This window comes from Pantherophis guttatus, chromosome 17 (genome assembly GCF_059756535.1).
Source record: "Pantherophis guttatus breed Tessera chromosome 17, ASM5975653v1, whole genome shotgun sequence".
Lineage (NCBI taxonomy): Eukaryota > Metazoa > Chordata > Lepidosauria > Squamata > Colubridae > Pantherophis > Pantherophis guttatus.
The window spans coordinates 10,489,776-10,517,421 of record NC_142079.1 but is presented as its reverse complement, the minus strand read 5'-3'; the positions used below and the strand labels follow the sequence as shown (position 1 = coordinate 10,517,421).

At 46.1% G+C, this 27,646-nt stretch overlaps 1 protein-coding gene across 15 annotated transcripts in view; it reads left to right on the top strand.

Moving 5' to 3' along the window:
- Window positions 1-8,757: 8,757 nt before the first annotated feature.
- Window positions 8,758-27,646, top strand: part of FBRSL1 (fibrosin like 1) — a 604,346-nt gene continuing 585,457 nt past the window's right edge. For all 15 annotated transcript variants that reach the window (XM_087880274.1, XM_087880269.1, XM_087880273.1 and 12 more), the window contains exon 1: window positions 8,758-9,371. In XM_087880274.1, coding sequence (XP_087736400.1) covers window positions 9,078-9,371 — 294 coding nt within the window. In that variant the 5' untranslated portion in view covers window positions 8,758-9,077. The remainder of the gene's footprint in view (window positions 9,372-27,646) is intronic.

Genomic DNA, 27,646 nt, shown 5'->3' with positions numbered 1-27,646 from the left:
ACCTCATTGCTCTGGAATTCTGCAGCAAATTGTTCTTCTATATGCAGGCTTGGTCCATAAAGACTCAGTCTAGTCCCGTGAGATGGGGAACATCCTAGTTTTGACAATGTCTTTCTGTTACTTGGTTGATGGACGAGGAAGGGAGGGAGGAGAATGCCAGGGGAAGAAGGAGAACAGGAAAGAAGAAGAATGGGAAGGAAGGAAGGAAGAAGAAAGGGAGGGAGGAGGAGGAAAGGAAAGAGGGTGGGGGGAATGGGAAGGGAGGAGAATGGGAACGAAAGAAGGAGGGAGGGAGGGAGGAAGGAAGGGACAATGAGAGGGAGGGAAGGAAGGAAGAAAGAAAGAAAGGAAAGGCAATGAGATGGATGGGTGGAAGGAAGGAAGGAATGGACAATGAGAGCGAGGGAAGGAAGGAAGGAAGGAAGGAAAGAAGGAAGGAAGGAAGGAAGGAAGGGCAATGAGATGGATGGATGGATGGATGGATGGATGGATGGAAGGAAGGAAGGGACAATGAGAGGGAGGGAGGGAAGAAGGGAGGGAGGGAGGGAGGGAGGGACAATGAGAGGGAGGGAAGGAAGGAAGGAAAGACAATGAGATGGATGGATGGATGGAAGGAAGGAAGAAGGAAGGAAGGAATGGACAATGAGAGCGAGGGAGGGAGGGAAGGAAGGAAGGAAAGGCAATGAGATGGATGGATGGATGGATGGATGGATGGATGGATGGATGGATGGATGGAAGGATGGAAGGAAGGAATGGACAATGAGAGGGAGGGAGGGAGGGAAGGAAGAAAGGAAAGACAATGAGATGGATGGATGGATGGAAGGAATGGACAATGAGAGGGAGGGAGAGAGGGAGAGAGGGAAGGAAGGAAGGAAGGGGGAAGGAAGGAAGGAAGGGGGAAGGAAGGAAGGAAGGGCAATGGGAAGAAAAGGAAAGAAGAAAAAGAAACCCCTTCAGCAGACTACCCATGCTTCAACCATCATTTCTACTGACCCTTAACATTCTTGCATCTTCTCCATTACAGACAACAATTTTGCTGCTTTTGAAAACCTTCCCAGGGCCAAACATTTCAAAGTCCCAGAAGAGGGAAGAAACAAGGAGGACGGGGGGGGGACTCCATTTCAACCCAAGAGTCCAGCCAAGCCTACCAGTAGATAAATGATCGTTTCCTAGTAGCCTGCAATTACCAAAGGAAATGGTTAGACATCCAGCGATCGTTCTTGCTTAATTGGGCCAAGACTGATTACAGGATGTCTTCCAATACAGATGACACCCCTCAATCTGTAATTTGGGGTTAAGGAAGGAACAAAATGCCAATTTGCCTCTCCTGGCTTGTGGAGCAGAATCACACCAAGAGTTTAATTGCCCAGCTGGCCTACCTTCTCAGGCTGTACAGACAGACGCCAAGTATTTTTTAAAAAAATCTTATTTATATTCTGCCTTTATTTGTACAACTCAAGCGGGGGGGGGGGGGGGGGGCGGAGTGCATTGTGATCTACCCTGGGGGATTTTTTAAGTTTTTTTTTAACCCTGGGGATGTGGTGGCTCAGTGGCTAAGACGCTGAGCTTGTCGATCAAAAGGTCGGCAGTTCAGCGGTTCGAATCTCTAGTGCCGCGTAACGGGGTGACTTGTCCCAGCTTCTGCCAACCTAGCAGTTCGAAAGCAGGTAAAAAATGCAAGTAGAAAAATAGGAGCCACCTTTGGTGGGAAGGGAACAGCGTTCCGTGCGCCTTTGGCGTTGAGTCATGCTGGCCACATGACCACGGAGACGTCTTCGGACAGCGCTGGCTCTTCAGCTTTGAAATGGAGATGAGCACCGCCCCCTAGAGTCGGGAATGACTAGCACAATATGTGCGAGGGGAACCTTTACCTTTACCTTTTATCCTGACTTTATTATTTTTATTATTTTACTCTTGTTATTTAGCTGCCTGGATATGAAATAGTATAAGATCTCCTGCTCGAGCATTAATAAATAATTTTAATAAATATCTCAAAGCGGTGAACGTACGTAATACTCCTATTTCCCCCCGACAACCACAGCACTATGTAGGTTTATAAAAAAGTATAAACTTTTCAGGTTTATAGTTTCCCGGATTTGTTTTACAGCCTGAATGAAAAATATTGGTCTATTCATTTCAGATGGAGCTAGAGTTTGGCTGTCCTCGTCCAACCAAACCAATGGTGATTTATTCAGTAAATGATAGTTAAACACCTGCTTAATACAAAGCCTGCCCCACAGAGACAAGCTGTGGGGTTGAGGGTGGCAAGGGTCATCCACCAGGAGGTGGAAGGCATATTAGATACCTTGGCCACTTCAAGATTTATAAAAATAATAAAGGTGGGATATCTATCTCTCTATATAAAAGCGAAATCCACTCATGCTGTAATCACGAAATCTCCAGAACCATAAAGCCTATGAACTTGAAGTTTGCCATGTATGTTCCTCTTGGCTTCTAGATGTTAACTAAGAAAGGATTTTTTGAAATGACCATCAGAGCATTAGTATTTCCTATATTATTATAACACGCTCTGATGCTAATTAGTTAGATATTCTACTCCCCCTCCCAACTTGAAAATAACTCTGGAGAGAACTGGATAGCAAAGGACAGGCTTCTGTGGGGCAGGCCTGAGGGAGAGAAGGGGCAAGAAAGCCTGAGGGAGAGGAAGGGATATGATAGAGGAGGATTCTGTGGGGCAGGCCTGAGGGAGAGAAGGGGCAAGAAAGCCTGAGGGAGAAGAGGGGAAGAAAGCCTGAGGGAGAAGAGGGGCAAGAAAACCTGAAGGAGAAGAGGGGCAAGAAAGTCTGAGGGAGAGAAGGGGCAAGAAAGCCTGAGGGAGAAGAGGGGCAAGAAAACCTGAGGGAGAGAAGGGGCAAGAAAGCCTGAGGGAGAGAAGGGGCAAGAAAGCCTGAGGGAGAGAAGGGGCAAGAAAGCCTGAGGGAGAGAAAGGGCAAGAAAGTCTGAGGGAGAAGAGGGGCAAGAAAACCTGAGGGAGAAGAGGGGCAAGAAAACCTGAGGGAGAGGCGGGGATACAATAGGGGAGGATTCTGTGTGGGCAAGCCTGAGGGAGAGAAGGGGCAAGAAAGCCTGAGGGAGAGAAGGGGCAAGAAAGCCTGAGGGAGAGAAGGGGCAAGAAAGCCTGAGGGAGAGAAGGGGCAAGAAAGCCTGAGGGAGAGAAGGGGCAAAAAAGCCTCAGGGAGAGAAGGGGCAAGAAAGCCTGAGGGAGAGAAGGGGCTAGAAAGCCTGAGGGAGAGAAGGGGCAAGAAAGCCTGAGGGAGAGAAGGGGCTAGAAAGCCTGAGGGAGAGAAGGGGCAAGAAAGCCTGAGGGAGAGAAGGGGCTAGAAAGCCTGAGGGAGAGAAGGGGCAAGAAAGCCTGAGGGAGAGAAGGGGCAAGAAAGCCTGAGGGAGAGAAGGGGCAAGAAAGCCTGAGGGAGAGAAGGGGCAAGAAAGCCTGAGGGAGAGAAGGGGCTAGAAAGCCTGAGGGAGAGAAGGGGCAAGAAAGCCTGAGGGAGAGAAGGGGCAAGAAAGCCTGAGGGAGAGAAGGGGCTAGAAAGCCTGAGGGAGAGAAGGGGCAAGAAAGCCTGAGGGAGAGAAGGGGCTAGAAAGCCTGAGGGAGAGGGGGGGCTAGAAAGCCTGAGAGAGGGGGGGGGCTAGAAAGCCTGAGGGAGAGGAGGGGATAGGAGAGGCCGATTGTAACTACTCATTAATTTTCAAGCTTTAACTGTCAATTTATCAAGCCCCATCACATAGACCCCTAGCAAAGCACGGGTATCCAGCTAGTTAAATAAATGAATCTTACGAATGGTCCCCATAAAAGATCTATTGGTTGTGTACAGGTAATCTTCAAACTTACAGCCATTCGTTTAGTGACTGGCTCACTAGGATAGCCTGCTACTTAGGCTGTGTTTACTTGGATTCTTAAAATAACTCTCAGGAGACAAACCTCTATGAGTAAGAATCTGCATTTTTCCCATACAGGTAGTCCTCCACTTACGACAGTTCACTTAGTGACCGTTCGAAGTTACATCAGCACTGAAAAAAAGCAACTTAGGACCATTTTTCACACTTAATGACCGTGATTAGAATTCAGACGCTTGGCAACTGACTCGTGTTTATGACGGTCGCAGTGTCCCGGGGTCACACGATCCCCTTTTGGCGACCTTCTGACCAGCAAACTCAATGGGGAAGCCAGGTTCACTTAACGACCGTGTGACTAATTTAACGACAGCACCGATTCGCTTAACAACAACTCGCTTAGCAACAAACATTTTGGGCTCCATTGTGGTCCTAAGTTGAGAACTACCTGTACCCTGGATTCTTGTCTCCTCCCATTCCATAAAGCATATAAAGCAAGTGAATAAATACTGGAGTTTTGGAAAATCTGCTTTTTAAATATTTGCACAGCTTGCAAGCAAAGGGTTTAGATGTCAGCTTTAATGCCCTCCGGTTGTGCTGAAGGACAACTCCTAAACTTCCCTGTTTGTGGCTACTGTATTACTCTGTCTGGGAAAGAGGTAGTCCTCGACTTATACAGTTCGTTTAGTGACTGCTCAAAGTTACAACGGCACTGAAAAAAATGACTTAGACCATTTTTCACACTTTACAACTGTTGTAGCAGCCCCACACGATCAACATTCAGATGCTTGGCAACTGATTCATATTTATGACGGTTGTGGTATCCCGAGGTCACGTGATCCCCCTTTGGCGACCTTCTGAGAAGCAAAGTCAATGGGGGAAGGCAGGTTCACATAACGACGGTGTGACTCATTTAATGACGGCATCGATTTGCTTCGCAACTGGGACAAGAAAGGTCGTAAAATGAAATGAAACTCACTTAATGTCTCAATTTAGCAACAAACGTTTTCGGTCTCAATTTTTGGTCGTAAGTCGAGGACTACCTCATACTGGTGCTGACTGGGAATACTGGTGGACATGAGGTTGGTTGCACTTCAACTCAGCTTGTAGGTTGACCTCGGCTGACTCCGAAGCCCAGGTTAGGGGGTTGTGTGAACCAGCTCAAGGTGTCATGAGGGTCAACCCCACAAATTATGCCTCCATAGCTAACTTGCCCCAATCCGCTTATTATTCTCCCAGCGCCCCCAGCCTCTTGGGCACCCCAGGCCTCCCAAGGGGCCTGTCCTCACGGTCAAAGTGCTTGGGGGGGACGGATGACTCAGTCAACCTTGGTGTCCTACTTTGCAAGGCAGGCAGGCCCCCCCCTCTTCCCCAGCTGACTGGGAATACTGGTGGAATGAGGTTGGCTGCACCTCACCTCAGCTCCTAGTCTGGGCCGTCAAGGTTGGGGGAGGGGGGAGGTTGTGTGAAACAGCTCAGGGTAGCAAGGAGGGTCAACCCCCCAAAAGTTATCCCTCCATCGCCAACTTTCCCCCAAACCCACTCACCCTTCCAGCGCCCCCAGCCTCTCGGGCACCCGTCAGTCCCCCCCCCTTCAGGTGCCTGTCCTCACTTTCTGACATCTCGGGAGCGGGGTTCAGCTTTGCAAGGGGGGGGCAGAGACCCCCCAACTCTTCCCCGGGTCCATTCCGGCCAGGAGGTCAGAGTCCCCCCACCTGCTAAAAAAGGAGGCTAACCTGCACTTTTCGGGGGGGGGGGGCTCAGCGGTGGTCGTGGGAAGCCTCACCCAGCGCTGAGTTTGCCACCTGAGAAGGTTGAGGGGGTGGGGTCAGGTCCCAACTGGCAGAAAGCCTTCCTTTCTCTCTCTCACACACACACCCCTTCCCCAAACTCCAGTCTGACTAAAAAAAGAGGGGAGGGGGCGGCGCCTCCGCCTTTCCCTCAGCCAAAGAGAGAGGGAGAGAGAGAGAAAGGGAGAAAAAGAAAGGAGAGAGAGAGATAGAAAGAGAGAAATAGAGTGAGAGAAATAGAAAGAGAGAGAGAATAGAAAGAGAGAGAGAAAGGGAGAAAAATAAAGAATGAGAGAGAGAAATAAAAGAGAGAGAGAAATCGAGAAATAGAAATCGAGAAATAGAGAAAGAAAGAGAGAAAAAGGGAGAAAAAGAAAGAATGAGAGAAAGAGAGAAATAGAGTGAGAGAAACAGAGAGAGAGAGGAAGAAAGGGAGAGAAAGAAAGAATGAGAGAGGAAGAAAGAGATAGAGAGAAATAGAAAGAGAAAGAGAGAGAGAAAGAATGAAAGAAAGAGAGAAAGGGAGTGAAAGAAACAATGAGGGAGAGAGAGAAAAAAAGAATGAGCGAGAGAGAAAGAGAGTGAAAGAGTGAGAGAAAGAGAGAGAGAAAGGGAGAAAAAGGAAGAATGAGAGAGAGAGAGAGAAACAGAGAGAGGGAGAGAAAGAAAGAATGAGAGAGAAAGAAAGAGAGAGCAAAATAGAAAGAATGAGAGAGAGAAAGAGAGAGAGAGAAAGAGAGAGAGAAATAGAATGAGAAAGGGAGAAACAGAAAGAATGAGAGAGAAATAGAGTGAAATAGGAGAGAGAGAAAGAAAGAAAGAAAGAGAGAAAGACATAGAAAGAATGAGAGAGAGAGAGAGAGAGAGACAGAGAGAGGGAGAGAAAGAAAGGGAGAGAAAGAAAGAATGAAAGAGAAAGAGAGAGCGAAATAGAAAGAATGAGAGAGAAATAGAAAGAGAGAGAGAGAAAGAGAGAGCGAAATAGAAAGAATGAGAGAGAAATAGAAAGAGAGAGAGAGAAATAGAATGAGAAAGGGAGAAAAAGAAAGAATGAGAGAGAAAGAGAGTGAAATAGGAGAGAGAGAGAGAAAGAAAGAGAGAAAGAAAGAGAGAAAGACATAGAAAGAATGAGAGAGAGAGAGAGAGAGACAGAAAAAGAAAGAATGAGAGAGAGAGAGAAATAGAGTGAAATAGAAGGAGAGAGAGAGAGTAATCGAACGAACGACCCCCTTCGAGGCGGGTGGTCGCCTCCCTCCCTTTTTTTCTCTCCCCCCCGCTTTCCAATGGAGGGGGGGAGAGGAGGGGGCGTGGCCGACGCCCGCCAGCCAGCCAGCCAGTCACGCGGCGGGGCGCGCGCAAGGCACTCCGAAGCGGGTGTATATATGTGTGTGTGTGTGGAGCTGGGGCGGGGGGGGGGAGTAGAACAAGAGCCACGAGAGAGAGAGAGAGAGAGAGAGAGAGAGCGATCGAGCGCGCGCCAGGTGGTTGGGAAGGCGCGGAGGGGAAGAGGGGGGGGGGCCGCGAGGCGCGCGCGCGCGCGCGAGAGAGAGTTGCGCGCGCCGGGGCGGTCGGAGCTGCGGCGAGCGAGTGACGCGCAGCTGGCCGGCCCTGCTCATGCGCAGCCGGCCGGGCGGTGCTAAAGCCCCGAGCGAGCGAGCGAGCGACCGAGCGAGGAGGAGGAGGAGGAGGAGGAGGGGGGGCGGGGGAAACGGCCGGCCGAGCTGAGGGGCGGCGGCGGCGGCGGGGAGAAGGAGAAGAAGGAGAAGCCGGGAGCAGAAGAAGCGGCTGAGGCTGAGGCTGAGGCGGCGGCATGAGGAGACGCAGCCGGCGCGGCCCCTCCTGAGGCGCGCCCCGAGCCGGGGTGGGCGGCGCGCGAGGGAGGGAGGGAGGGGGGGAGGGAGGAAGGAAGGCAGGCGGGCAACGGGCGGCCGAGGGGGCGCAGGCGGCTCCTGCCAGGCGAAAGGAGCCCGCCGGGCCGGTCGAGGCGGGGGCAAAGTTGGGCAGGGGCCGAGCGGGCCGGCGGGCCCAGCCGCTCGCCCGCAGCCCCCGAGGAGGAGGAGGAGGAGGAGGAAGGCTCTGCCTTCTGCTGCTGCTGCTGCTTGGCTTCTTGCTGCAAGGCAGAGGCCACTCCGATCCTTCCTTCCTTCCTTCCCCTTTTTTCCCCTTCTCCTTTCTTTCTTCCTTTCCTTCCTTCCCTTCCCTTCCTTCCGCCCGTCCCCTTTCCTCTCCTCTTCGCCTTCGTTCCTCCTTTCCTTCCTTCCTTCCTTCCTCTCTCCTCTTTGCCTCCCTTCCTGCTCTCCTTCCGCCTTCTTTTCCTCCTTTCCTTCCTTCCCCTTTTCCTTCCTTCCTCCTTTCCTTCCTTCCGCACTCCCTTCCCCTCTCCTCTCCTCTTTGCCTTCCTTCCTGCTTTCCTTCCTTCCTTCCTTTCCTTCTACCCCTCCTTCCTCCTTTCCGCCCGTCCCCTTTCCTTTCGCCTTCGTTCCTTCTTTCCTTCCGCCTTTCTTTCCTCTCCTCCTCTCCTTCCTTCCTTCCTTCCCGACGCGCGCTTGGCCTCGCAACAAAGTTACAGCTCCAGCCTCGGCGGAACGGACGGCGCCCCTCTTTGGCGCCCTCGCCTTGCAAGGGTCTCCCCCGGATTTGAACCCGGGGCGGGGCGAGGAAAGGGGGGGCAGAGAAAAAAAAAGAAGGGGGGGCTTCGGTTTAGTGCAGCCCCGCCGCCCCTCTCCTGCTCCTCAGCCGCCGCCGCTGCTGCTTCTCGTCTGGATTCGCCCTGCTGGATCTGCGGTGGATTGATTGATTTTTTGGGGGGGGGGTCTTTGGCCCAAGCGGGGAGGGGTGATCTGCCCCGGCTTCTGTGCCTCCCGAGGAGCTCTGGTTTGGATTTGGGGACGGGGGTGGGGGTCGAAGCTTGGCTCTGCCTGCCTGCCCTCCCACACCGCCGCCCCCTTTTTTTCTTCTCTTTCTCCGAGACCCGAACTTGAGATTCATCGCAGCGGGGCTGGTGTCTTTTCCCCCGTTTTTACCCCCCTGGATTTTCTCCCCTAGCTGGTCTTTTTCTCTTTTTTTACCCCCCCCCCCCCACCCGAGAGAGGGGGCGCCGTTTGTCAAGGTCACTGTGGATTTATCTTTGGGTTTTTTTGCCTGCCTCTGGATGTGGATTGGCCCCTTTGGTGGCTTGCTCCTGCTTTAGCTTGGATCGCCCCGGCTCTCTTTTCCAGGGCTGCTGGATTTAGCTTTCTGGTCCCCCCTCCCCTCTGGCTGCCCACCCATCCCCCCTCCGCCCCCTTGGTTCCTTCGGATTTCATGAGCCAGAAGAAAGGAGCAGCTCTGAGCCAGAGAAAGAAGCTGGATCGTACAAAAAAATCCCAATAAGACGAATTGTGGGGTGGTGTTATTTTTTTGGGGTGGCGGTGGTCTTAACTGGCTTTGGAAATGGATGGCAAGATCAGACAAAGCAGGAAATCCCGGTCCCAAAGGGATCGGGTGAGGCGCAGAGACCCCAATGGCAGGGATAGACTTCACCAAAGCCCCTCCTCGACCTCCGAACGGGAAGCCAGTCCTGGCAAAGAGAATACCAGCCAAAGTGGTCTCCTTCCCAAGAGCCAGGCTTCTGCAGGCAGAAATGCCAGACCTCCGAGGCGACGGAGGCGGGAATCCAGTTCCCAGGAAGAGGATTTAATTGATGGATTTGCCATTGCCAGCTTCACCACCATGGAAGCCTTGGAGGTAAGGTGTTGGGTCTTACCTGGATGGGGATGGTGGTGATGGTGGGAGTTGGGAAGAGGAATATGGGAGGAAGAGTTTGGTCATCGTCTAGGCTGCTGCTTTGCTTCTGCTGGTCAGTCTGAACTTTTGAGGGGCTTGGGACCAACATCTGGAATGAATTAAAGCCTGGGGTCTGTGGCGGTCTCCATCTGTGGGACCACTTGTGCTGGTCAGTCTTATTGAACTTCTGAAGGGGTTAGGACCAACATCTTAAAGGTGGCCCTTCAGGCCTTGGTCTGTGGAGGTCTCCATCTGTGGGACCACTTTGCTTGTACGGGTCAATCTCATTGAACTTTTGGGAGTGGGGAGTGCGTGGGTGGGATTGACATCTGGAGGAGTTAAAGGTGGACCTTCAGACCTGGGAACTGATCGGGGTTGGTTTCCTGTCTTGTGGGACCGCTTTGCTTGTGCTGGTCAATCTCATTGAACTTTTCCGAGGGGCTTGATGAATTAAATTCATCTGGATGAATTAAAGGTGGACCTTCAGGGCTTGGCTCTGTGGCGGTCTCCATCTGAGATCCAAAGCATGCTAAATATCTGGCAACTGTCTTGGGTGTAACTTCAGAGTTGTGCTCTTCTGAGCTGGTGTTAGTAGGCCAAGCCTTCTGGTTGACCCTTGCTCTCCATTTCAGCTAGGAAGCAGTGAGGGTCACTGAGGCAAGCTGTGTGTTGGTTTAAGCTTTGTAGTGGGCTTGCAAACCTGTTTGTGGAGTGCAGGAAGACGAATGCAAAACTTCTGCCAGTCCTGCAGAAAATGCACCACCATTTTAAAAGCGTGTTTAAAACCGGGTTGAATGGTGTTGCTGGTGAGAAGAGCAGAGTTTTGGTGCCTGGGGTGTCATTGCCCCAACCAGGCTAATTCTTTGGCTGTTGGGAGAAGCAGCTGTTGAATCAGTGAGATTTTCTGGGTTAACCTGAATGCGCTTTTTAAGGAAGAAGAGAAATGAAGAATAATTGAAAGGAATTGCTTTGCTTGGTATTATTGTATTGTATTTGGTTTTGGCTTGTTTCTTCTGCGTGTAAAAAGTTAAGCAAAGCAAGCAACAATATTTTTAGAGAGTTTGGGCAAAAAAGGGGATTTTGTGTGGCTTGTGATTTTTTGGGGGGGGAGGTTGGTTTTTTGTTTTTCTGTTCAGTTTTTATTCATGATGTGATGGGAAAGTCTGAATGGGTAAGAATTTCTGGTAACTGTTTTTATCCTGCTATATATCTTAGTCATTTTCGATGGGCTTGTTTGGTTCCCTTCCATTTTAGAAGCAAAAAAGTTTGGGTAATGTTTCAATTCTGGATTGTTCTTTTTTAAAAAGAATAAGTCAATAAAGCTGAACCAGAATGGGCCATTTTAGAATCCGGTGATCATTGCATGCAGGGGTTGAGATCCTTCAAAGATATGGAGTAACATTGATACTTGCCCAAATAAAGAAATGTTCTAAAGTTGGCCAATTGATCTGTCTAGAATATACTATGAATGTTATTTGTTTTTCCTTTGTTGTTTTTCCCTGGAAGATTCACTTTGAAGTTGTAGGAGTTCACCTCTGGATTTCATTCTGTAGTTTTGTCAAACTTTTTCTGGCTGTAAGCATAACTCAACACTGTCCGCTTGTCCCAAGGAACAATTGTTGCTCTGGAATCTTTCATTTGCATAAAAAGAAAATCACTGTGATATTTTTCAAATCTGCAATCAATGGGTGTTTGGAGAAGGATACTCCTTCCATGTTTGCATGTATGCAAAGCCTGAAAGTATTTTTCGTAATACTGTTCTTGTGACTGTTTTGGTCTTAACCAGAAGATTGATACGATGAAACCTTTATATTTCTTGTCTCCATTGTGGTGGGAGCAGATGCAAGAAAAATTTCCTGACATTGCTTGTTTGTCATTGTACTACTACTTGTTCTCACAGTCTTTACTTTCCCTGGTATTTTCCTGCAAGATGATTGCTGTCTTTCTGTCAGGCACTCAAATTAATTGCTAATCAAACTGATGGGCCTCTAGAACGGGTTGTTGGAGAATTCGTAACATTTGCTGTCTGATCTACCTTGGTTGGGTTGCATGCTGTAAAAGCTGCTTTGGTGTCTTCTGCAGTCAGTGATGGTCCTTATTGGACAAAGCTAGGTGGTTTGAAAGAACTACAAAATTCTATAGTGGAAAATAAGGGGATTCGTTTCTTGATCACCAATAAACAAGATGCAGATTGTCAGATAGCAGCACCCAGCTTTATTCTTCTCTAAAACTGCATTATTGTGAAAATGGAGAATGTATTCAATGCTGTTGTGAAGAATACTTAAAGATTTCATGTGCTTTTTACTCTTCAATAATAGATTGAATTTGAGTTGCTGGCTCTGTGTATATTTATATCGTGAATCACTTCTATTGCTTATCTAGGGAGATTTAAAAAGCTCCAGTGTCTGGAGTAGCATGTGTGTTTTCTTTCTAAATTAGCTTACACCTCTGTGTATCATTTGGCCTTCTTAAGACGTTCCCACAGAGTGTAAACCCGATGGCTTGGTTCACCCATTGTCTGGAGCTTTGTTCACAATCAAGCGGAAAAGTTCTCACGAAACAAGTCATATGTTCAGCTCTATCTCTGCTGGTGTGTTATGGTATATTTATAAAAAAGTAAGTGTTTCTCTATGTATGGAATTACTTGACAATCTCTCTCCCACTCTAAAGTCAGTCTCGTTGAGGATTTTCTTCCTTAAAAGTTTGTGTCAACATTCTTGAAACCGACTGGGAACCAGGCACAACAAAATTAGGACTGGTAAGCGAGCCAATAAATAAGGAGCTGAAATGAATAGGTAGGTCTACCTATATCTTCCCAGCAGATCCTGGAAGTGATACTTGGGAGCATTTGAACAATAAAAGAGAAGGATGAAAAGGATTTTATCAGTCTCTTAGATGGTTGAACCTTGATCAACCAGTTCAGAAAGGAGATAAAAAAAGAGAGACTCTTCTGGGCTTACATCACTTGGGGATTTGTTGAACTGGCTTGTGGAAAGGATTGTATGGAATTTTAACTTAAGCTACACTCCACCAAGTGTCATTTTTGCAGAACAGGAAAAAAAAAAAAGGTTATAATTTTGCCACCGGTATTAAAACAATCCTTTTCATCGGAACTTTCTTCAGACAAGACAGTAAACCATTCCTATAATTCATTTATTTATTATTTGATTTGTTAGTAGGGCCACTTCAGGCAGCTTGCAACAGTAAAAACACAAAGAAGCAAAAAGAGTGTCAACAAAACAGAAGTATTGTTGCTTTGTAGCCGTATGATTTATATTGATTGTTTCCTAGTATGATTCAGTTGCTTATTTGTACCTTATGTCTATTATTAAGTGTTGTGCCTTATGATTCTTGACGAATGTATCTTATGTGCACTGAGAGCATATGCACCAAAGACAAATTCCTTGTGTGTCCAATCACACTTGGCCAATAAAGAATTCTATTCTAAGTAAAATAAACAGTGAAAAAGAAAACATCGAGAATGGCATAGGGTCTCCTGCCATGGGCAGGGAATTGGACTAGAAGACCTCCAAGGTCCCAAATTTATTTATGGGTCACAATACCCAGTTCTGTCACGTTATTGCCATTCATTAAAACCCATTTTTTTTCCTTTCGTCCAATGACAGAATTAGCCCCACCTGGCCTACCTGGTTAGCCCTGCACCATTAGCAGGAGTTCAATCGTGCTTACATTTTACCCCAGGCATCTTCATACAAATAAACCCTTTAAAATAATCCTTCATGGTGGTCCCATCCTAGGTTAAGGCTGCAGAACACAAGGGCTAAGCCAGAAGAACTGGTCGCTCCATTTAGCTAAATCCCTTCTACAAACCAGATCTCAACTTTTTAAGTTCTGCTCAGTATTCTTGGCAAAACATTTTTCTCCCCAAACTTGACGTACCCAATCTTTCAAATGGGTGGCAAATGCCACCCTCAGTTTCAAAGTCAGGGCTATATTTGAGCGATAGGAAACCATGATTGATAGCAGATTCTGCCTTCCCTTTGCTCTCTGCTCCCCACCTGTCCCATCTTTTGTTATCATACTGATACATTCTGGACACATTTCTTTTTAAAAAACCTCAAGTGATGGAGCAGCCACGACTTCTGGAGATTCCACTGATCGATTGTTCTCCTTGTCAGGAAATATTTTAGTTCTAGGTGGTATCTCTCATTAATGATCTTCCACCCATTACTTCTTGTCCTGCTGTTGAGGTGCTTTGGAGAATAGGTTGTCCCCCTCCCCTCTTCTTTGTGGCAGCCCCTCAAATATTGGAAGACTGCTGTCATGTCACTCCTAGCCTCTTCTCTTTGTTAAACTACACATACCCAGTTCTCTCAATCGTTCATTTATAGATTGTCTTGAGGGGTGATGGAGCTATTTTTGTGGCTACGCACATGACCCATCGCTTAAGAGAGTTGGGATCTGTGCAGAAGTGACTTCTGATCAGGAACTAGGCCAGGTGTCCCGCAGGATCTTTTAAAAGAATCGTCCTGCTTATCGGACGGCGGGCGGCTGCCTAGAGCTCTGCTTCATTAATATGCAAAAGGAGGACTTTTGATTTCTTGGGTTGTAGTTGACTCATTGCAATAAACAACCTTCACAGGATCCATGTGTTTTCTTTCAAGAGCCAGAGGTGGTGGGTTGCCTCTCCAGAAGGCTGTTGTGTTGGCATAAATGTGTGTTTGGGTGGGTGTGTTGACTTTTCACACAGTTCAGGACCAAAAACAAGGTGGGAATTCCAAGACAAAGGCTTCATATCAAGGTCTGTGGTTGGTCTTGTTGTTCGTGGGGAAATGCCAGAGGAGCTTCTGATATTACCCAGAAGTGAGAAGGGGATTACCAGGGCTAGAATCTCTCAAACTAGCATGTGCTGAATTCATGTTATATATACAATATAGACCTTTCTTCTTCTTCTTATAGTGAGGTGCATTTCGTTAATTGAGATCTACTTGTAGACCACTAGAGAGTGGGTTCATTTTTTAACGCATTCTGTGTTTTGCAGTGCAAATGTTCCTGGTTTAATGGTGTGTCCTTGAAGTTATACGAAAATACTTTGCTAATAAAACATCCTACTTGTGTAGTTTTGTACAGGTAGCTCTCGACTTACGACCACCACCACACCCAAAATTTCTTTTGCTAAGCGAGTTCTGTTGTTGAGTGACTTTTGGTCCATTTTACAACATTTCTTGCCACATTTGTTAAGTGAATCACTGAGTTTGCTAAGTTAGTAAGGCAGAAACACTTAATTCCTTAAGTGAATCTGGCTTCCCCATTGACTTTTGCTTGTCAGAAGGTCGCTAAAAAGGGGGATCATGTGACCCCGGGACACTGCAACAGTCATAAATATGAACCAGTGGCCAAGGGTTCAAATTTCAATCACGTGACCATCGATCACACCATCATAAGTGTGGAAAAACAGTAACTTGTTTCAGTGCCGTCGTAACTTTGAGCAGTCACTAAACAAATGGGTGTAAGTTGAGAACTCTACTCTGAACTCGAAGTTCTTCCATCTATTGTGCCCTACTGGAAGGGAAGCATTGATGTAGACAGAAATATTACATATCTTGCTTTAGGTAGAAATATTAGAAATATTACATATTTTGGTTTCTTTTCATCTTTTTGATAGAGTCCATTCATCTTACGAAACTCTAGCCTGGTTGACTTGGTATCAGCTGGGGTGCTTTGTGTTAAATCAGGCATTGGGAGTGGTAAAAATGGCTGCTTCTTTGGTGTGGTTCAAGTCAGTTGTGGTATATTCAGCCAGATAAGGCTTAGTTCAGGAGTTGAGACTTCTGTCGGTTAAAGAGTGGCCATAGATGGGAGCTGGACAACATTTGGAGCATTGAAAGCATGCCATGAGTGGTCTCCTGAGGATGGAGATATGGTGAGCTATGTTCTCTATTCATTACATTAAGAAAACTAAGATCATGGTATCCAGCCCTCTCGATTCCTGGCAAATAGATGGGAAAGAAATGGAGGTAGTGACAGATTTTATTTTCCTGGGCTCCAAGATCACCGCAGATGGGGACTGCAGCCAAGAAATTAAAAGATGCTTGTTCCTGGGGAGGAAAGCTATGGCAAATCTAGACAGCATACTAAAAAGCAGAGACATCACCCTGCCAACAAAAGTGCGTATAGCCAAGGCTATGGTTTTCCCAGTTGCAATGGATGGCTGTGAACGTGGGGCCATAAGGAAGGCTGAGTGTCAAAGAATGGAGGCCTTTGAACTCTGGTGCTGGAGAAGACTCCTGTGAGTCCCTTGGACTGCAAGGCGATCCAACCGGTCAGTCCTAGAGGAGATCAACCCCTGACTTCTCTTTAGAAGGCCAGATCCTGAAGAGGAAACTCAAATCCTTTGGCCACCTAATGAGAAGGAAGGACTCATTGGAGAAGAGCCTCATGCTGGGAACATTTGAGGGCAAAAGAAGAAGGGGACGGTAGAGAATGAGGTGGCTGGGTGGAGTCACTGAAGCAGTCGGCATGAGCTTAAATGGACTCTGGGGGCTGGTAGAAGACAGGAAAGCCTAGAGGAACATTGTCCATGGGGTCGCGGTGCGTCAGACATGACTTCGCAACAAACAACATGTTCTCTATGTTCAAAGCCCTGAAAAATTAGAGAGCAAGGAGTAAGGTTGCCTCCTTAAGTTCTTCTGTCGTGTTGGAATGCTTGTGACCATTCCAAGTTAAGGTGAATCTCCTTCAAGTCAGAAGTTTAAGCTGATGAATTTATGACAGCATCTGTACACTTCTGGGCCTAAGAGTATAGAGTTGGCTGGGTTTCCTCCATTTTCTTGAGATGTTTATCTTCCCAATTCAGCCTTTAGACTTGCTAAACCAGACATGACCCTGCTTAGCTTCTTGAGATCATCCTGGATCCTCCACCATCCAAATAACTTCTTTCTGGACAGGTGCACACCTTTCCAAGCAAAGCAAGGAGTGTTAGGCTATAAATTATTTTCACTTAAGAAGAATGGCTGCTGGATCCTTGAAAATAAAACTCAGGTCTTGTGTTATTTTGAGGTGTAAGAACTTTCCTTCGCAGTTAATTTTGTTGGAAAAAAATGAAAGTTATGACTGGATGTGGTTTCTTCGTGGTTTTAAGCCTATGCTGTTATTTTCTGTGAAATCTACCGACTATAGCTGGACAAGCATTGTATCCGTTGCATAAATATAGTAAACATAACTGAAAAACTTGGTTCTATAAGAACCAGGCATTAAGAAAAATTGGTGGAGGGGGAAAAAAAAAAGCTAATCTCTGGGCCTTTTTTTTTTTCCCCTGCAGAATTTCCGAACCGCCATCTCTCTGCATTAGAAGGAAACGTTGTGGTGATGAAATTGGGAAGTTGTATTTTACTTATCTCGTTGCTCGGGGATTTCCCTCTTCCTGTAAAACTACAACCACGGTAGCTTCGTGTTTGTTTGCAAGAACACGGTTCTTGCGGTCAGGCCTTTTCGCTTAGCATTGATCCGGGCAAAAAACGGGCTTTCGGAAAGGTCTGCGTTTGGCAAGCAAGCATGTCGTTGATTAGTTATTTAGCAATTCCCTTAAGATTGGGGAGATTACACAGATGTGGAAGGAAAGCCCGACCCTCCGTCGTAAGTCCTCCAGTGCTATATCAAACATGCTAAGGTTGTGTTTTGAAGCACACTGTCTGGTCAGCTGTATAAATTCACCAGAGGGTTGTAAAACAGTTGTCTGTGACTTTGCACAACTGTGAATTCGGCTGCAATCAATCGGCATCTCCCATTTTACAAGTTCAAATTTAAAAGCTGTCTTCTCGTGTTCGTCACTTTTTCTTTCTCTTTTTTTTTAAGAGAAGCAAAGGGCAAGATCCGAACAGGCTTACATCAATCATCTATTTACATTATGGAAGTAATTATCTACACCCCCCCCCCCCAAAAAAAACAAGGGTATTAACATAGAATTTGTTGGACAAAGTGGAATTGGTAGTGCTCTTGAATATTTGCAAAGGACAGTTTTGTTGGAGTTTCCCCTTGGGGAAAAAAAAAAGAGAGAAAGAGAAGGCTGAGAAATTGAACAAATCTTGTTTCTAAAGAACTGTACAGGAAAAAAGTTTTGCAGGGGAAAACACTCCTCGAGAGGTTATTAAATTGGCAGGAAGCGCCATGCAGTTCCTTTTGTGAGTAAATTCTACATTTGGTCCGAGTGTTCTATTCAGAAATACCGTAATTGAACAGTTGTCTTTGCTAAATGCAATACAGGCGGGCTTCCTTAGGCTCACTGCTGATTAACCTCAATGGCACATCAGATATTAAAATTTAGCAGCTTAAGCATTTAAAAAGAACTGGGAGCGTGGATTTGCCGTTGGTTTCTGTCTTGCGGGGAGAGGAGTTTACAGATGTTCTGGTTTAACACAGTAGTGATGATGTTCCAGAGAGACAATTTGGCATGGAGGTTACAGGCACCAGCCCACAAACTAGGTGTCTGTGAATTTTAGTCCTGCCTTAGGCATACCGGTAGAAGTTGCTTGAGTGACTTGGGCCTGTCCTTCTCTCTTGGCCCTAGGAAGAAGACTGATGAATTTCAAACTGCTTCTGAAAAATCTTGCCAAGGAAACTGCGTAGACACATCCACATGGTTGCCAGGAGTTTGAAGGCAGCAAAACAAACACAAAAAGTAGCATTGGGGATTTTTTTTAAAAAAGAGAAATGTAAACATGCAGTGGGAAGCAGTGAATTTTCTTAAACTGGTTCTGAATCGCAGATAGTTCTTGTCTAACGACCAAAATTAGGACCCGGTTTTCCATTGCTAGGCAGAGCGGTTATTAAGTGAGACACGTCTGATTTCACAACCTCCTTCACCGTGGTTAGTTGAAGTCCATGCATTTTGAGTTGCTAAGGTTGAAAAACTCTGAGATGGTTACATTAAAAGTAGAGGTAAAGGTTCCCCTCGCACATATGTGCTAGTCGTTCCTGACTCTAGGGGGCGGTGCTCATCTCCGTGGTCATGTGGCCAGCATGACTCAATGCCAAAGGCGCACGGAACGCTGTTCCCTTCCCACCAAAGGTGGTCCCTATTTTTCTACTTGCATTTTTTTTACGTGTTTTCAAACTGCTAGGTTGGCAGAAGCTGGGACAAGTCACAGGAGCTCACCCCGTTACATAGCACTAGGGATTCGAACCGCCGAACTGCCGACCTTTCGATCGACAAGCTCAGCGTCTTAGCCACTGCTACATTAGGCCTCCCAAAAAACCTTTCTTTTTTGCCCTCTCCACAACAAATCTGGATTTTTAAACTATTTCATGAGGGATCTTCATTAATATAGATTTGCCTGCCCTCACCGCTTCCTTGAAAGCCATGTAATCTAGTCAAAAGCAAGCTCTTCTTGTGGCAGACAATCCATTAGCGTGAAATGTATTTTCACTCCTTAAAAAAACAACACACCACTTCATCTCCCAGGCTTGGAAAAACGGCAAGGGTGAAAAACATTTTTCTTTGAGCTGTCAGACATTGTCATGCAACGCCTCACCAGAATGGAATCTTTTTGCTTTTGGGACTGGATTTTTATTGCTGTATTTTTCTTTCCTCTTGTTTTTTTGTTTCCTCCTCCGATCACCCAGCGATGATCAGGGTTATGGAAAGTTATCAGTACCATTGAATAAATCACTATTTATTCAGGCTCTGTCCTGTTATAAACTGGGTGAAGTCAGGCTTAATAGCAATGACTGTGAGAGGGATCTAGGAGTTTTAGTGGACAACCAGCTAAATATGAGACAACAGTGTGCAGCGGCAGCCAAAAAAGCCAACTCAATCCTAAATTGCATTAACAGAGTGATACAGTCAAGATCAAGTGAGGTACTAACACTACTCTATAAAGCCCTAGTAAGACCACACCTAGAGTACTGCATCCAGTTTTGGTCACCACACTATACAAAAGATGTTGAGACTCTAGAAAGAGTGCAGAGAAGAGCAACAAGGATGATTAGGGGACTGGAGGCTAAAATATACGATGAACGGTTGCAGGAACTGGGCATGGCTAGTCTAGTGAAGAGAAGGACCAGGGGAGACAGGATGGCATCTTCCAATATTTGAGGGGCTGCCATAGAGAGGAGGAAGGGGGTCAACCTATTTTCCTAAGGCACCTGAAGGCCAGACAAGGAATAATGGATGGAAACTGAACAAGAAGAGATTCAACCTAGAAATGAGGAGGAACTTTCTGACTGTGAGAACAATCAACCAATAGAACAGAAGTTGCCTTTGGAAGTTGTGGGAGCTTCATCACTTGAGACTTTCAAGAAAAGATTGGACTGCCATTTGTCAGAAACGGTGTAGGGTCTCCTGCTCAGGTGGGGAGTTGGAGTAGATGACCTAAAAGATCCCTTCCAACTCTGTTAATGTGTTACCTCTTTTGAAGAAGCCTCCTTGAATGAAATCTTACAAGTTCTTGCTTCCCAACTTAAATAATAACCACTAGAATGGACCGTTAGTCTTAAAAGTTGGACCCCTGACCATAGTTTAACCACTCTGGTTTATTTTAAAATTCCAGCGATGGAAAACAAGCTAAAGGAACTTTTCAGCAGTTCCAAGAAGGTTCCACAGCCATTTGCACTATTCAGGTGACCCCGAGGGCACAGATAAACCTCCAAGTGGCCTTCAATGACTCTCAGAATTGAGGGCTAAGGGCAAGATGACTGCAAGGAATATAAATCCACCCATCCTTCACCATTCAGTCAGAACTGAAGAAGCTACTTGGATGAGAAGCGAAACGTCTTCAAGGCAGAACAAAGTGCAGTTGCCTTTTGAAAAAGCACCTTTGGGACAAGCAAAAGGCAAATCCGTTTAGACCAGACTTGTTGGCAAATAGGGTTCAAGGCCAGCTGCTTTGATTGGGAAAACAGACCAGATCCTCCCTCCTCCTCAGATTTTAATGCATGAAGGTAAACCAACGAACAGGAGTGATTTTAAAATTATAATGAAGCATAAGAAGCCCTGTAAGATAAGGTGCTTCTTTTCTAGAGATTGTACAAGTTAAGAATATGTGGTCTTGTGCTGGATCAGGCTTTTTAAATCCTATTTTTCAGAGTTTCCCAAGCTACTTTAGTTGTTTTCCCCTTTTAAGATTTTCATCCACGGAAATCCTCTCCAAACTTTGTCTAAGTTTGTTGAAATCAGCTCTTTTAAAGCCAGTTTGATTATGTTCTGTTGCTTGTGTTCTGCATTATGTGGAATTCCAATATGGCCCACTGTCTGCTCCCCTCCCAAAGAATTAGGTTCAGTATAGCTGTCCCTCTAGTTTTCTCCTGTACCTTTTGGATGACAAAGTTGTCAGCCAGGTTGGCCAGGAACCTGTTCGATCTCCCCCTTGATGCAGAGTTTGTCTCCCACTGGACGTCAGCGTAGCTAAAGTCCCCACTCCCCATTACCACTGCGCTGTGTTGTTTCTTCCATACTGCCCCCTTGTCCTTCTCAGTGGGCAGGGAAGCTGCCAGCTTGATCCACAAGGACTGCATTTCTTGCAGATCCTGAAATAGACTCACCCAAGCTGAGTCAGCTGCTGCTCTGAAGTGCAGTTGGACATGTTTCTTTGCTTGGCTGGTTTGCTGAAAGAACTGGCAAGCGATCTGCACGGCAGCATCCCTTGATCCTGACAGAAACGTGGCTTAAATGAAAAGCTGATAGCTGATTTCTTAGTTGCAAAGTTTTGCAAAAGCCCTGTATATTGTTGGATGGTTTCAGGATGTTTACTCTTGAAGGGGGGGGGGTTTCAAGGCTGTCTTTTCCAAGCTTTGTGTCCTTCAGATGTGTTAGATACATGACTGGGAAATCTGGGTGCTCCTGGTTTAATCATCTAAATAACGTTTTGAGTTGGAGAAAGGTGGTCCAAGACAAAAGGAGCAGGATTCAGTTTTACTATTTCTTCAGTCATGTTCTGAAGATCTTCTCTTGGTCTCTAAACTAAGGATAGCAATAGCGCTTAGACTTATATACCACTTCATAGTGCTTTGCAGCCCTCTCTAAGTGGTTTACAGAGTCAGCCTATGGCCCCCAACAATCGGGGTCCTCATTTTACCCACCTTGGAAGGATGGAAGGCTGAATCAACCTTGAGCCGGTGAGATCTGATCTGCCGAACTGCCACTGCCTCCTGCAACCCTCTGCCAGTGAAATGTTGTGGCCCGCCAGCGGCCAGCAGAGCTGGCAGCAGATTTGGACAGTTGGAGAGGAATGTGGGCCAGTCCTGGAGTCTGGGGAAAGCTCGGACGAGGGCTCTGATTCGGACGCAGAGAGTGGGCCAAGGCCATCTGGTAGTTCTTTGCTGCCTCTGGAGTCTGACATCAGCGGAAGAACAGCATGAGCCTGTTCCCAGTGTGCGCATGCGCAGAGCTGCCAGGAGACAGGAACAATTAAGAAAACAGGGTCGACTTGGGAGTAAGGCTTGGAGATGATTGGCTCTTCCCATAAGACATAAAAGAGAAGCGAACGGAATGTGAGCTTTTGCAGGAAGCAATTAGTTCATTTGGCCGATTCAAGCTTTGAAAAGTTCTGTTTGACTCTGTGCTAAGTTTGGCCTTGCCCTGGGTGTGGCAGTTAGTTCTCTGGCAGCATTCCAAGGGAGGTGTTTATAAACACTCCCCTGAAAGACTGTTTGATGAGCTTTTCGGACTGTAATTGACAATAATTCACAACGGTATGAATTAAAGAGGTTTGCCGGGTCTAAGATTGTGCTGTATACTTTCTAAGGAAGCCTAGGTCAGAACATGAAAATGGAGCTTGGGAAGAAGCTCTGTGAGCCGGTCCCGCGGGCCAGATCTAAGCCCCTGGGCCTTGAGTTTGACACCCCTGTTCTAGAGTCTCAGCATCCTTTTTATGGTGACCAAAACTGCAATATTCCAAGACCCTGACTTCACCTTCAACCCTAACAGCGGTTTGCCACCTATGCCTGATTCTCCAGGATGAATAGCTTGGCTGCTCGAGTGTGTTTTGTGGGCCCTTTTTTCTGGATCAGAGTTAAGAAGCCCTTTCAACTGAACATCCTGTTTTCAATGACAGGCAAATAGGCTTTATTCAGGAAGTGTTTAAGGAGAGAATGCAAAGGAAGAATTTTTTTTTTTATCTTGCTCTTGTTTCCAGCACTCTCTGATTTCAGAGGCAGCGCAGAGAGGTTATGCTTAGCAGCTAAGGTCTTTTTTTTCTGTAGATTGATCCGGTCCTTCTTTTAAAGAGACAGCCATGTTCTTGAGGGTAACTGTGCTTCTGAGGCCAATTCTGTGGTTCTTAAACCACATAAACCCGCAGGGACTCCACAGTTGTGCTTCCGACATGCTCTGCCCTGCAAGCAAACAGATGTTTCTGCTGGGTTCTTGTTGTTTTGTCAGATTTGACAGTTGAAAACTTGATGAATCTTCCTAGAGAGATAATTGGGTTAATGCCTCCTGCTTAAAGGGACACGGTGGCTCAGTGGCTAAGACGCTGATCTTGTCGATCGAAAGGTCGGCAGTTCAGCGGTTCGAACCCCTAGCGCCGCGTAACAGGGTGAGCTCCCGTGACTTGTCCCAGTTTCTGCCAACCTAGCAGTTCGAAAGCAGGTAAAAAATGCAAGTAGAAAAATAGGGACCCCCTTTGGTGGGAAGGGAACAGCGTTCCATGCGCTTTTGGCATTTAGTCATGCCGGCCACATGACCACGGAGACATCTTCGGACAGCGCTGGCTCTCCGGCTTTGAAACGGAGATGAGCACCGCCTCCTAGAGTCGGGAACGACTAGCACATATGTGCAAGGGGAACCTTTACCTTTACCTTGCTCCCGCTTAAAAAAACCTTGCCTTGTTTTAAGAAAGACAGCCAGGAATGGCAAGGAGGTTAGGTGGTGTTGGAATAAGAGGCTGACATCTGCTCACCTTCAACTTTTTAAAAATAATTGAACTGAAATTTTTATCCTACAATATGTGAATTTTATGGAGTGATATCTCACACAAGAGAGATGAGTTTGCCGACGGACTTTTTATAGTGGGGCAGTCGTATTAGGCCCAGCTAAAAAGCCTGTGAAAAAAAGCCTGCAGGATTTTTAATTTAGTTTTCGAGAATATGCCATCAAGCAAGCTGTTGCAAGAACAACAACAACAACACAAAGATTGGAGGAAGTAGTTGGACTAAGGAGTGGAGTTCTTGGTGATCTCTGAACATGGTTGTTTTCTTGCAGACGATTCATTATCCAACTAGGTAATATCAGTAACTTCACACACTGATAATGTTACCTAGTTGGGTAATGAAATGTCTGCAAGAAAGCAACCCACTCGGAGAGCACTAAAGACCCCCATAGTTCATTCCTGAGCTACAAATATTCTCTTCTATTTTATTTGATTGTTATTCATGGGGTTTTTCCCCCGGTTCCCTGTTTCCAATGTCTATTAACGCTCATCAATTATTGAAGTTTTGAGAGATCTGGGATCATTTATATCGGATAATCTCACTCCCACCCTGGTTCCTAAAGTGGGCATTGTTCACAGTCGGTTTGTTGACTTGTCATTGGACACTTTAATGCAAAACAGACACATTGCCTCTTATTGCATTCATATGTTGGAGAGTTTAAGGGGAAAAGAAAATACTTATTCCCCAATTGTTCTCTGAGTATTTCTTGCAGCTTCGTTTTGCTTTTTAATAAGGAAGTTAAAACTGGATCCTTTCGTTTTTGAAGATTGTAAAGCACAGGTAGTGTTCAACTTAACAATAGTTCGTTTAGTGACCATTCAAAATTGCAACAGCACTGAAATCAGTGACTTATGACCGTTTTTCACACTTAACAGTGGTTGCAGCATCTCCATGGTCATATGATCAAAATTCAAACACTTGGCAACAGACTCATATTTATGACAGTTCCAGTGTCCCAGGGTCAATGGGGAAGCCACTCATTTAACAACCGTGTTACTGACTTAACTGCAGTGATTCATTTAATGACTGTGGCACGAAAGGTTATAAAATGGGGCAACGCTCGCTTAACAAACGTCTCACTTAGCAGCAGAACTTTTGGCTCGATTGTGGTTATAAATTGAGGACTAATTGCAGTGACTAATGTGATTCAGTCAACTGGTGGAACAGAAGTTGCCTTCGGAAGTTGTGGGAGCTTCATCACTGGAAGCTTTCAAGAAGAGACTGGACTGCCATCTGCCAGAAATGGTGTAGAGTCTCCTGCTTGGGCGGGGGGTTGGACTAGATGACCTACAAAGTCCCTTTTAACTCTGTTAATCTGATATAAAATGGGGCAAAACTCACTTAACAAAGGTCTCACTTAGCAATAGAAATGTTGGGCTCGATTCTGGTCGTACGTCATACAATTGCAAGATATAGCTTCGATGTTATTTTCAAACAAGGAAGCAGCGTTTCCTCTAAATAGCCGCCAGATCTTATGCGTGCCCACAGCCACCATTAATTGAAGGAGGAAGCTAGAAAGGATGGATGTTGTAGAGTTAAAAAGAGGCAGCTTATGGAATCAGTCAAACTTGGTATAAAATAATTATGGTGTTTTGACAGCCTTGTTAATAACTTACAACCATTGGAAGAAATATAATTATAGCATTGCAAGTTCCCTGGCATTTCTGTCAAGATTTGTAAAATTAAATAAAGGATGTGAAATCCATTAAAAACGGATGGGATCGCAGAGCTCCGAGACGATTCATTAAAATAAAAATAATAATTAAAAAAAAAACCCCACTTTGGGTCTCAACGAAGATGGCTGCTGCATTTCGTGTCGGATGTCGCTTTGACCTGCCAGGCTGTTAAATCAGTTCTTTGGATATTCGGGAAGTTTCTCTACCAGTGTTGGCGAACCTGTATGGCACCGAGTGCCGAAACGGAGGCGCGCGCATTCATGCCGGAGACCGGAAGAGTTTCTGGCACGCGCATGCACCTCGGCCACCTGGTCTTCCAGTCTCTGCCACACATGCATGCGTGAAGACCAGCTGGCTGGGGCGCATGCAAGTGCTGGAAACCGAAAGATCATTTTCCCGGCACGCGCATGTGCACCAGGTAGCTGCTCTTCCCGTTTCCGGCACTCCCGCGCGCGAGAAGACCAGCTGGCCGGCGCACCGGAACCCGGAAGAGTAACAGGTGACGGCTCATGTGCTCGGAGAGATGGCTCTGCGTGCCACTTCCGGCACGTGTGCCATAGGTTCGCCATCACGGTTCTATGCCGACGAATTTGAAGGCTAAATATAGAAATAAAACGGACATCTCTCTTTTCCCACAGCATGGTGGGAAAAGGGAACCCTGTCACCTACAATGATTAAAATCTGAAACCTTGCCAACCAGTATGTATTTCAGGGATTGTATAATTATGTAATTATCGACAAAGACAGAAGGGGCCCCTGCTGTCCCTCCTCTCTCCTCCCCCCCCCCCCAAAATATTGAATCACAAGTTCAAATACATGGCTATAAACGGTTCAGGAATTTGTGTTTTTTCAGTTAGGCTGCAGCCTGTCTAATAACAAAAGAATATTTATTTGTCGTCAAATTGCTCCTGGCGTTTTAACTAATTGCTTTTGATCAAGATTCATTTTGGGGTGGGTGGGAGGAATAAACGCAGGGAAGTTTTGGGTTGCTTCTTTCTTAACAACTCAGTGAGCAGCCTGCTAGCTTCACTCTAATGGAAGGGTGTTGTTTAACACGCCTGACTTAATGCTGACCTAGAACAAGCCTTAGAACAATTGACTCCTGTAAAGGAATGCAGTAATAGCAGATGGGAGTCCCACGTTGGGAGAAACCCAGTTGCTGATGAAACATAGAGAGGTAGTCCTCGACTTGTGACCATGATTGAGCCCAACATTTCTGTTGCTAAGTGAGACGTTCAGTGAGTTTTGTCCCATTTTACAACTTTTCTGGCCACAGTTAGACAGTTAGAACAATTAACCCGTGGAACAACTTGCCTCCATAGGTGGGAATGCTCCAATACTGGAAGTTTTTAAGAAGAGATAACCATTTGTCATTTCTACCTGAGCAGGGGGTTGGGCTAGAAGACCTCCAAGGTCCCTTCCAACTTCTCTCCTCTCCTGCCCTCCCCTGCCCTGCCCTCCCCTGCCCTCTTCTCTCCTCTCCTTTCCCCTTCCATTCCTTCTCTTCTCTTCTCTTCTCTTCTCTTCTCTTCTCTTCTCTTCTCTTCTCTTCTCTTCGTTAAGTGAATCACTGCAGTTGTTAAGTTAGTAACATGGTTGTTAAGTGAATCTGGCTTTCCCACTGATTTTGCTTGTCAGAAGGTTGCTAAAACCTGACCCTGGGACATTGCAACCTTCATAACTATGAGTCAGTTGTTGCCAATTGTCTGAATTTTGATCACGTGATCATGGGGATGCTGCAACGGTCGTAGGTGTGGAAAACTTATATACATTTTCCAAATAAGCAAGATGGAAAAGGGAGAGTGTGGGAAACTTGTGGCTGGGATTTGGGTTGAACCACTGAATTGTTCCGGAGATCAAGGTGTATGTGAAAACCTTTTTGCAGGTCCTGTCACTTTCTCAGGGCTAAGCTTTTGATCTTCTCCTTTCTGTGAAAGGAAGAGCCAGATCCCTCAACAAAAACGTTCTTAACTCTTTCTCCTGTGATCTTATGTTTTAATGGTTGCCAATGCCTAGAGCTATTTTTAGAGCAAACCTGAAGGCCTTTGCAATCGGCAGCAGCTAAAACAGGCAGGCAGTACTTCTGCTTTTACATGTTATTCTGCAAATAACTACTACTACCTTTTTTTTCCTATTAAACGTAGCTATTGAAGAACCTGTACATAATAGGCAGAGCAGTTTTGTCAATCCCTAGAAATGCTCTTTACTGGCAGTAGAACATCCATTTCTTTTGTGCTGTTTTTCTTGATTGCCGTTGGTTGGGTGAAACCTTTTATTGATTGCTGTTGGTTGTTGTTGATTGATACTGGTGGTGTCGATGCTTTAAATTATTAGGTGCGTGCAACCAAGTTCATACACGGCTAAGCCCTATTTTTTTATTCGACGGTACTTTCTTGAATAAGCTACAAATGAGCTCGCTCAATTAGTTAAACTGAAACCTATGGTTTCATCTCCAGAGGATGGTAGAGGACAGGAAGGCTTGGAGGAATGTTGTCCATGGGGTCACGATGGGTCAGACACGACTTCACAACTAACAACAACAACAACAACAGATAGAGGCAGACAGACAGACAGAGCCAAGGGACTCCTGCGAGTCCCTTGGACTGCAAGCGATGAAACTGGTCAGTCCTAGAGGAGATCAACCCTGACTGCTCTTTAGAAGGCCAGATCCTG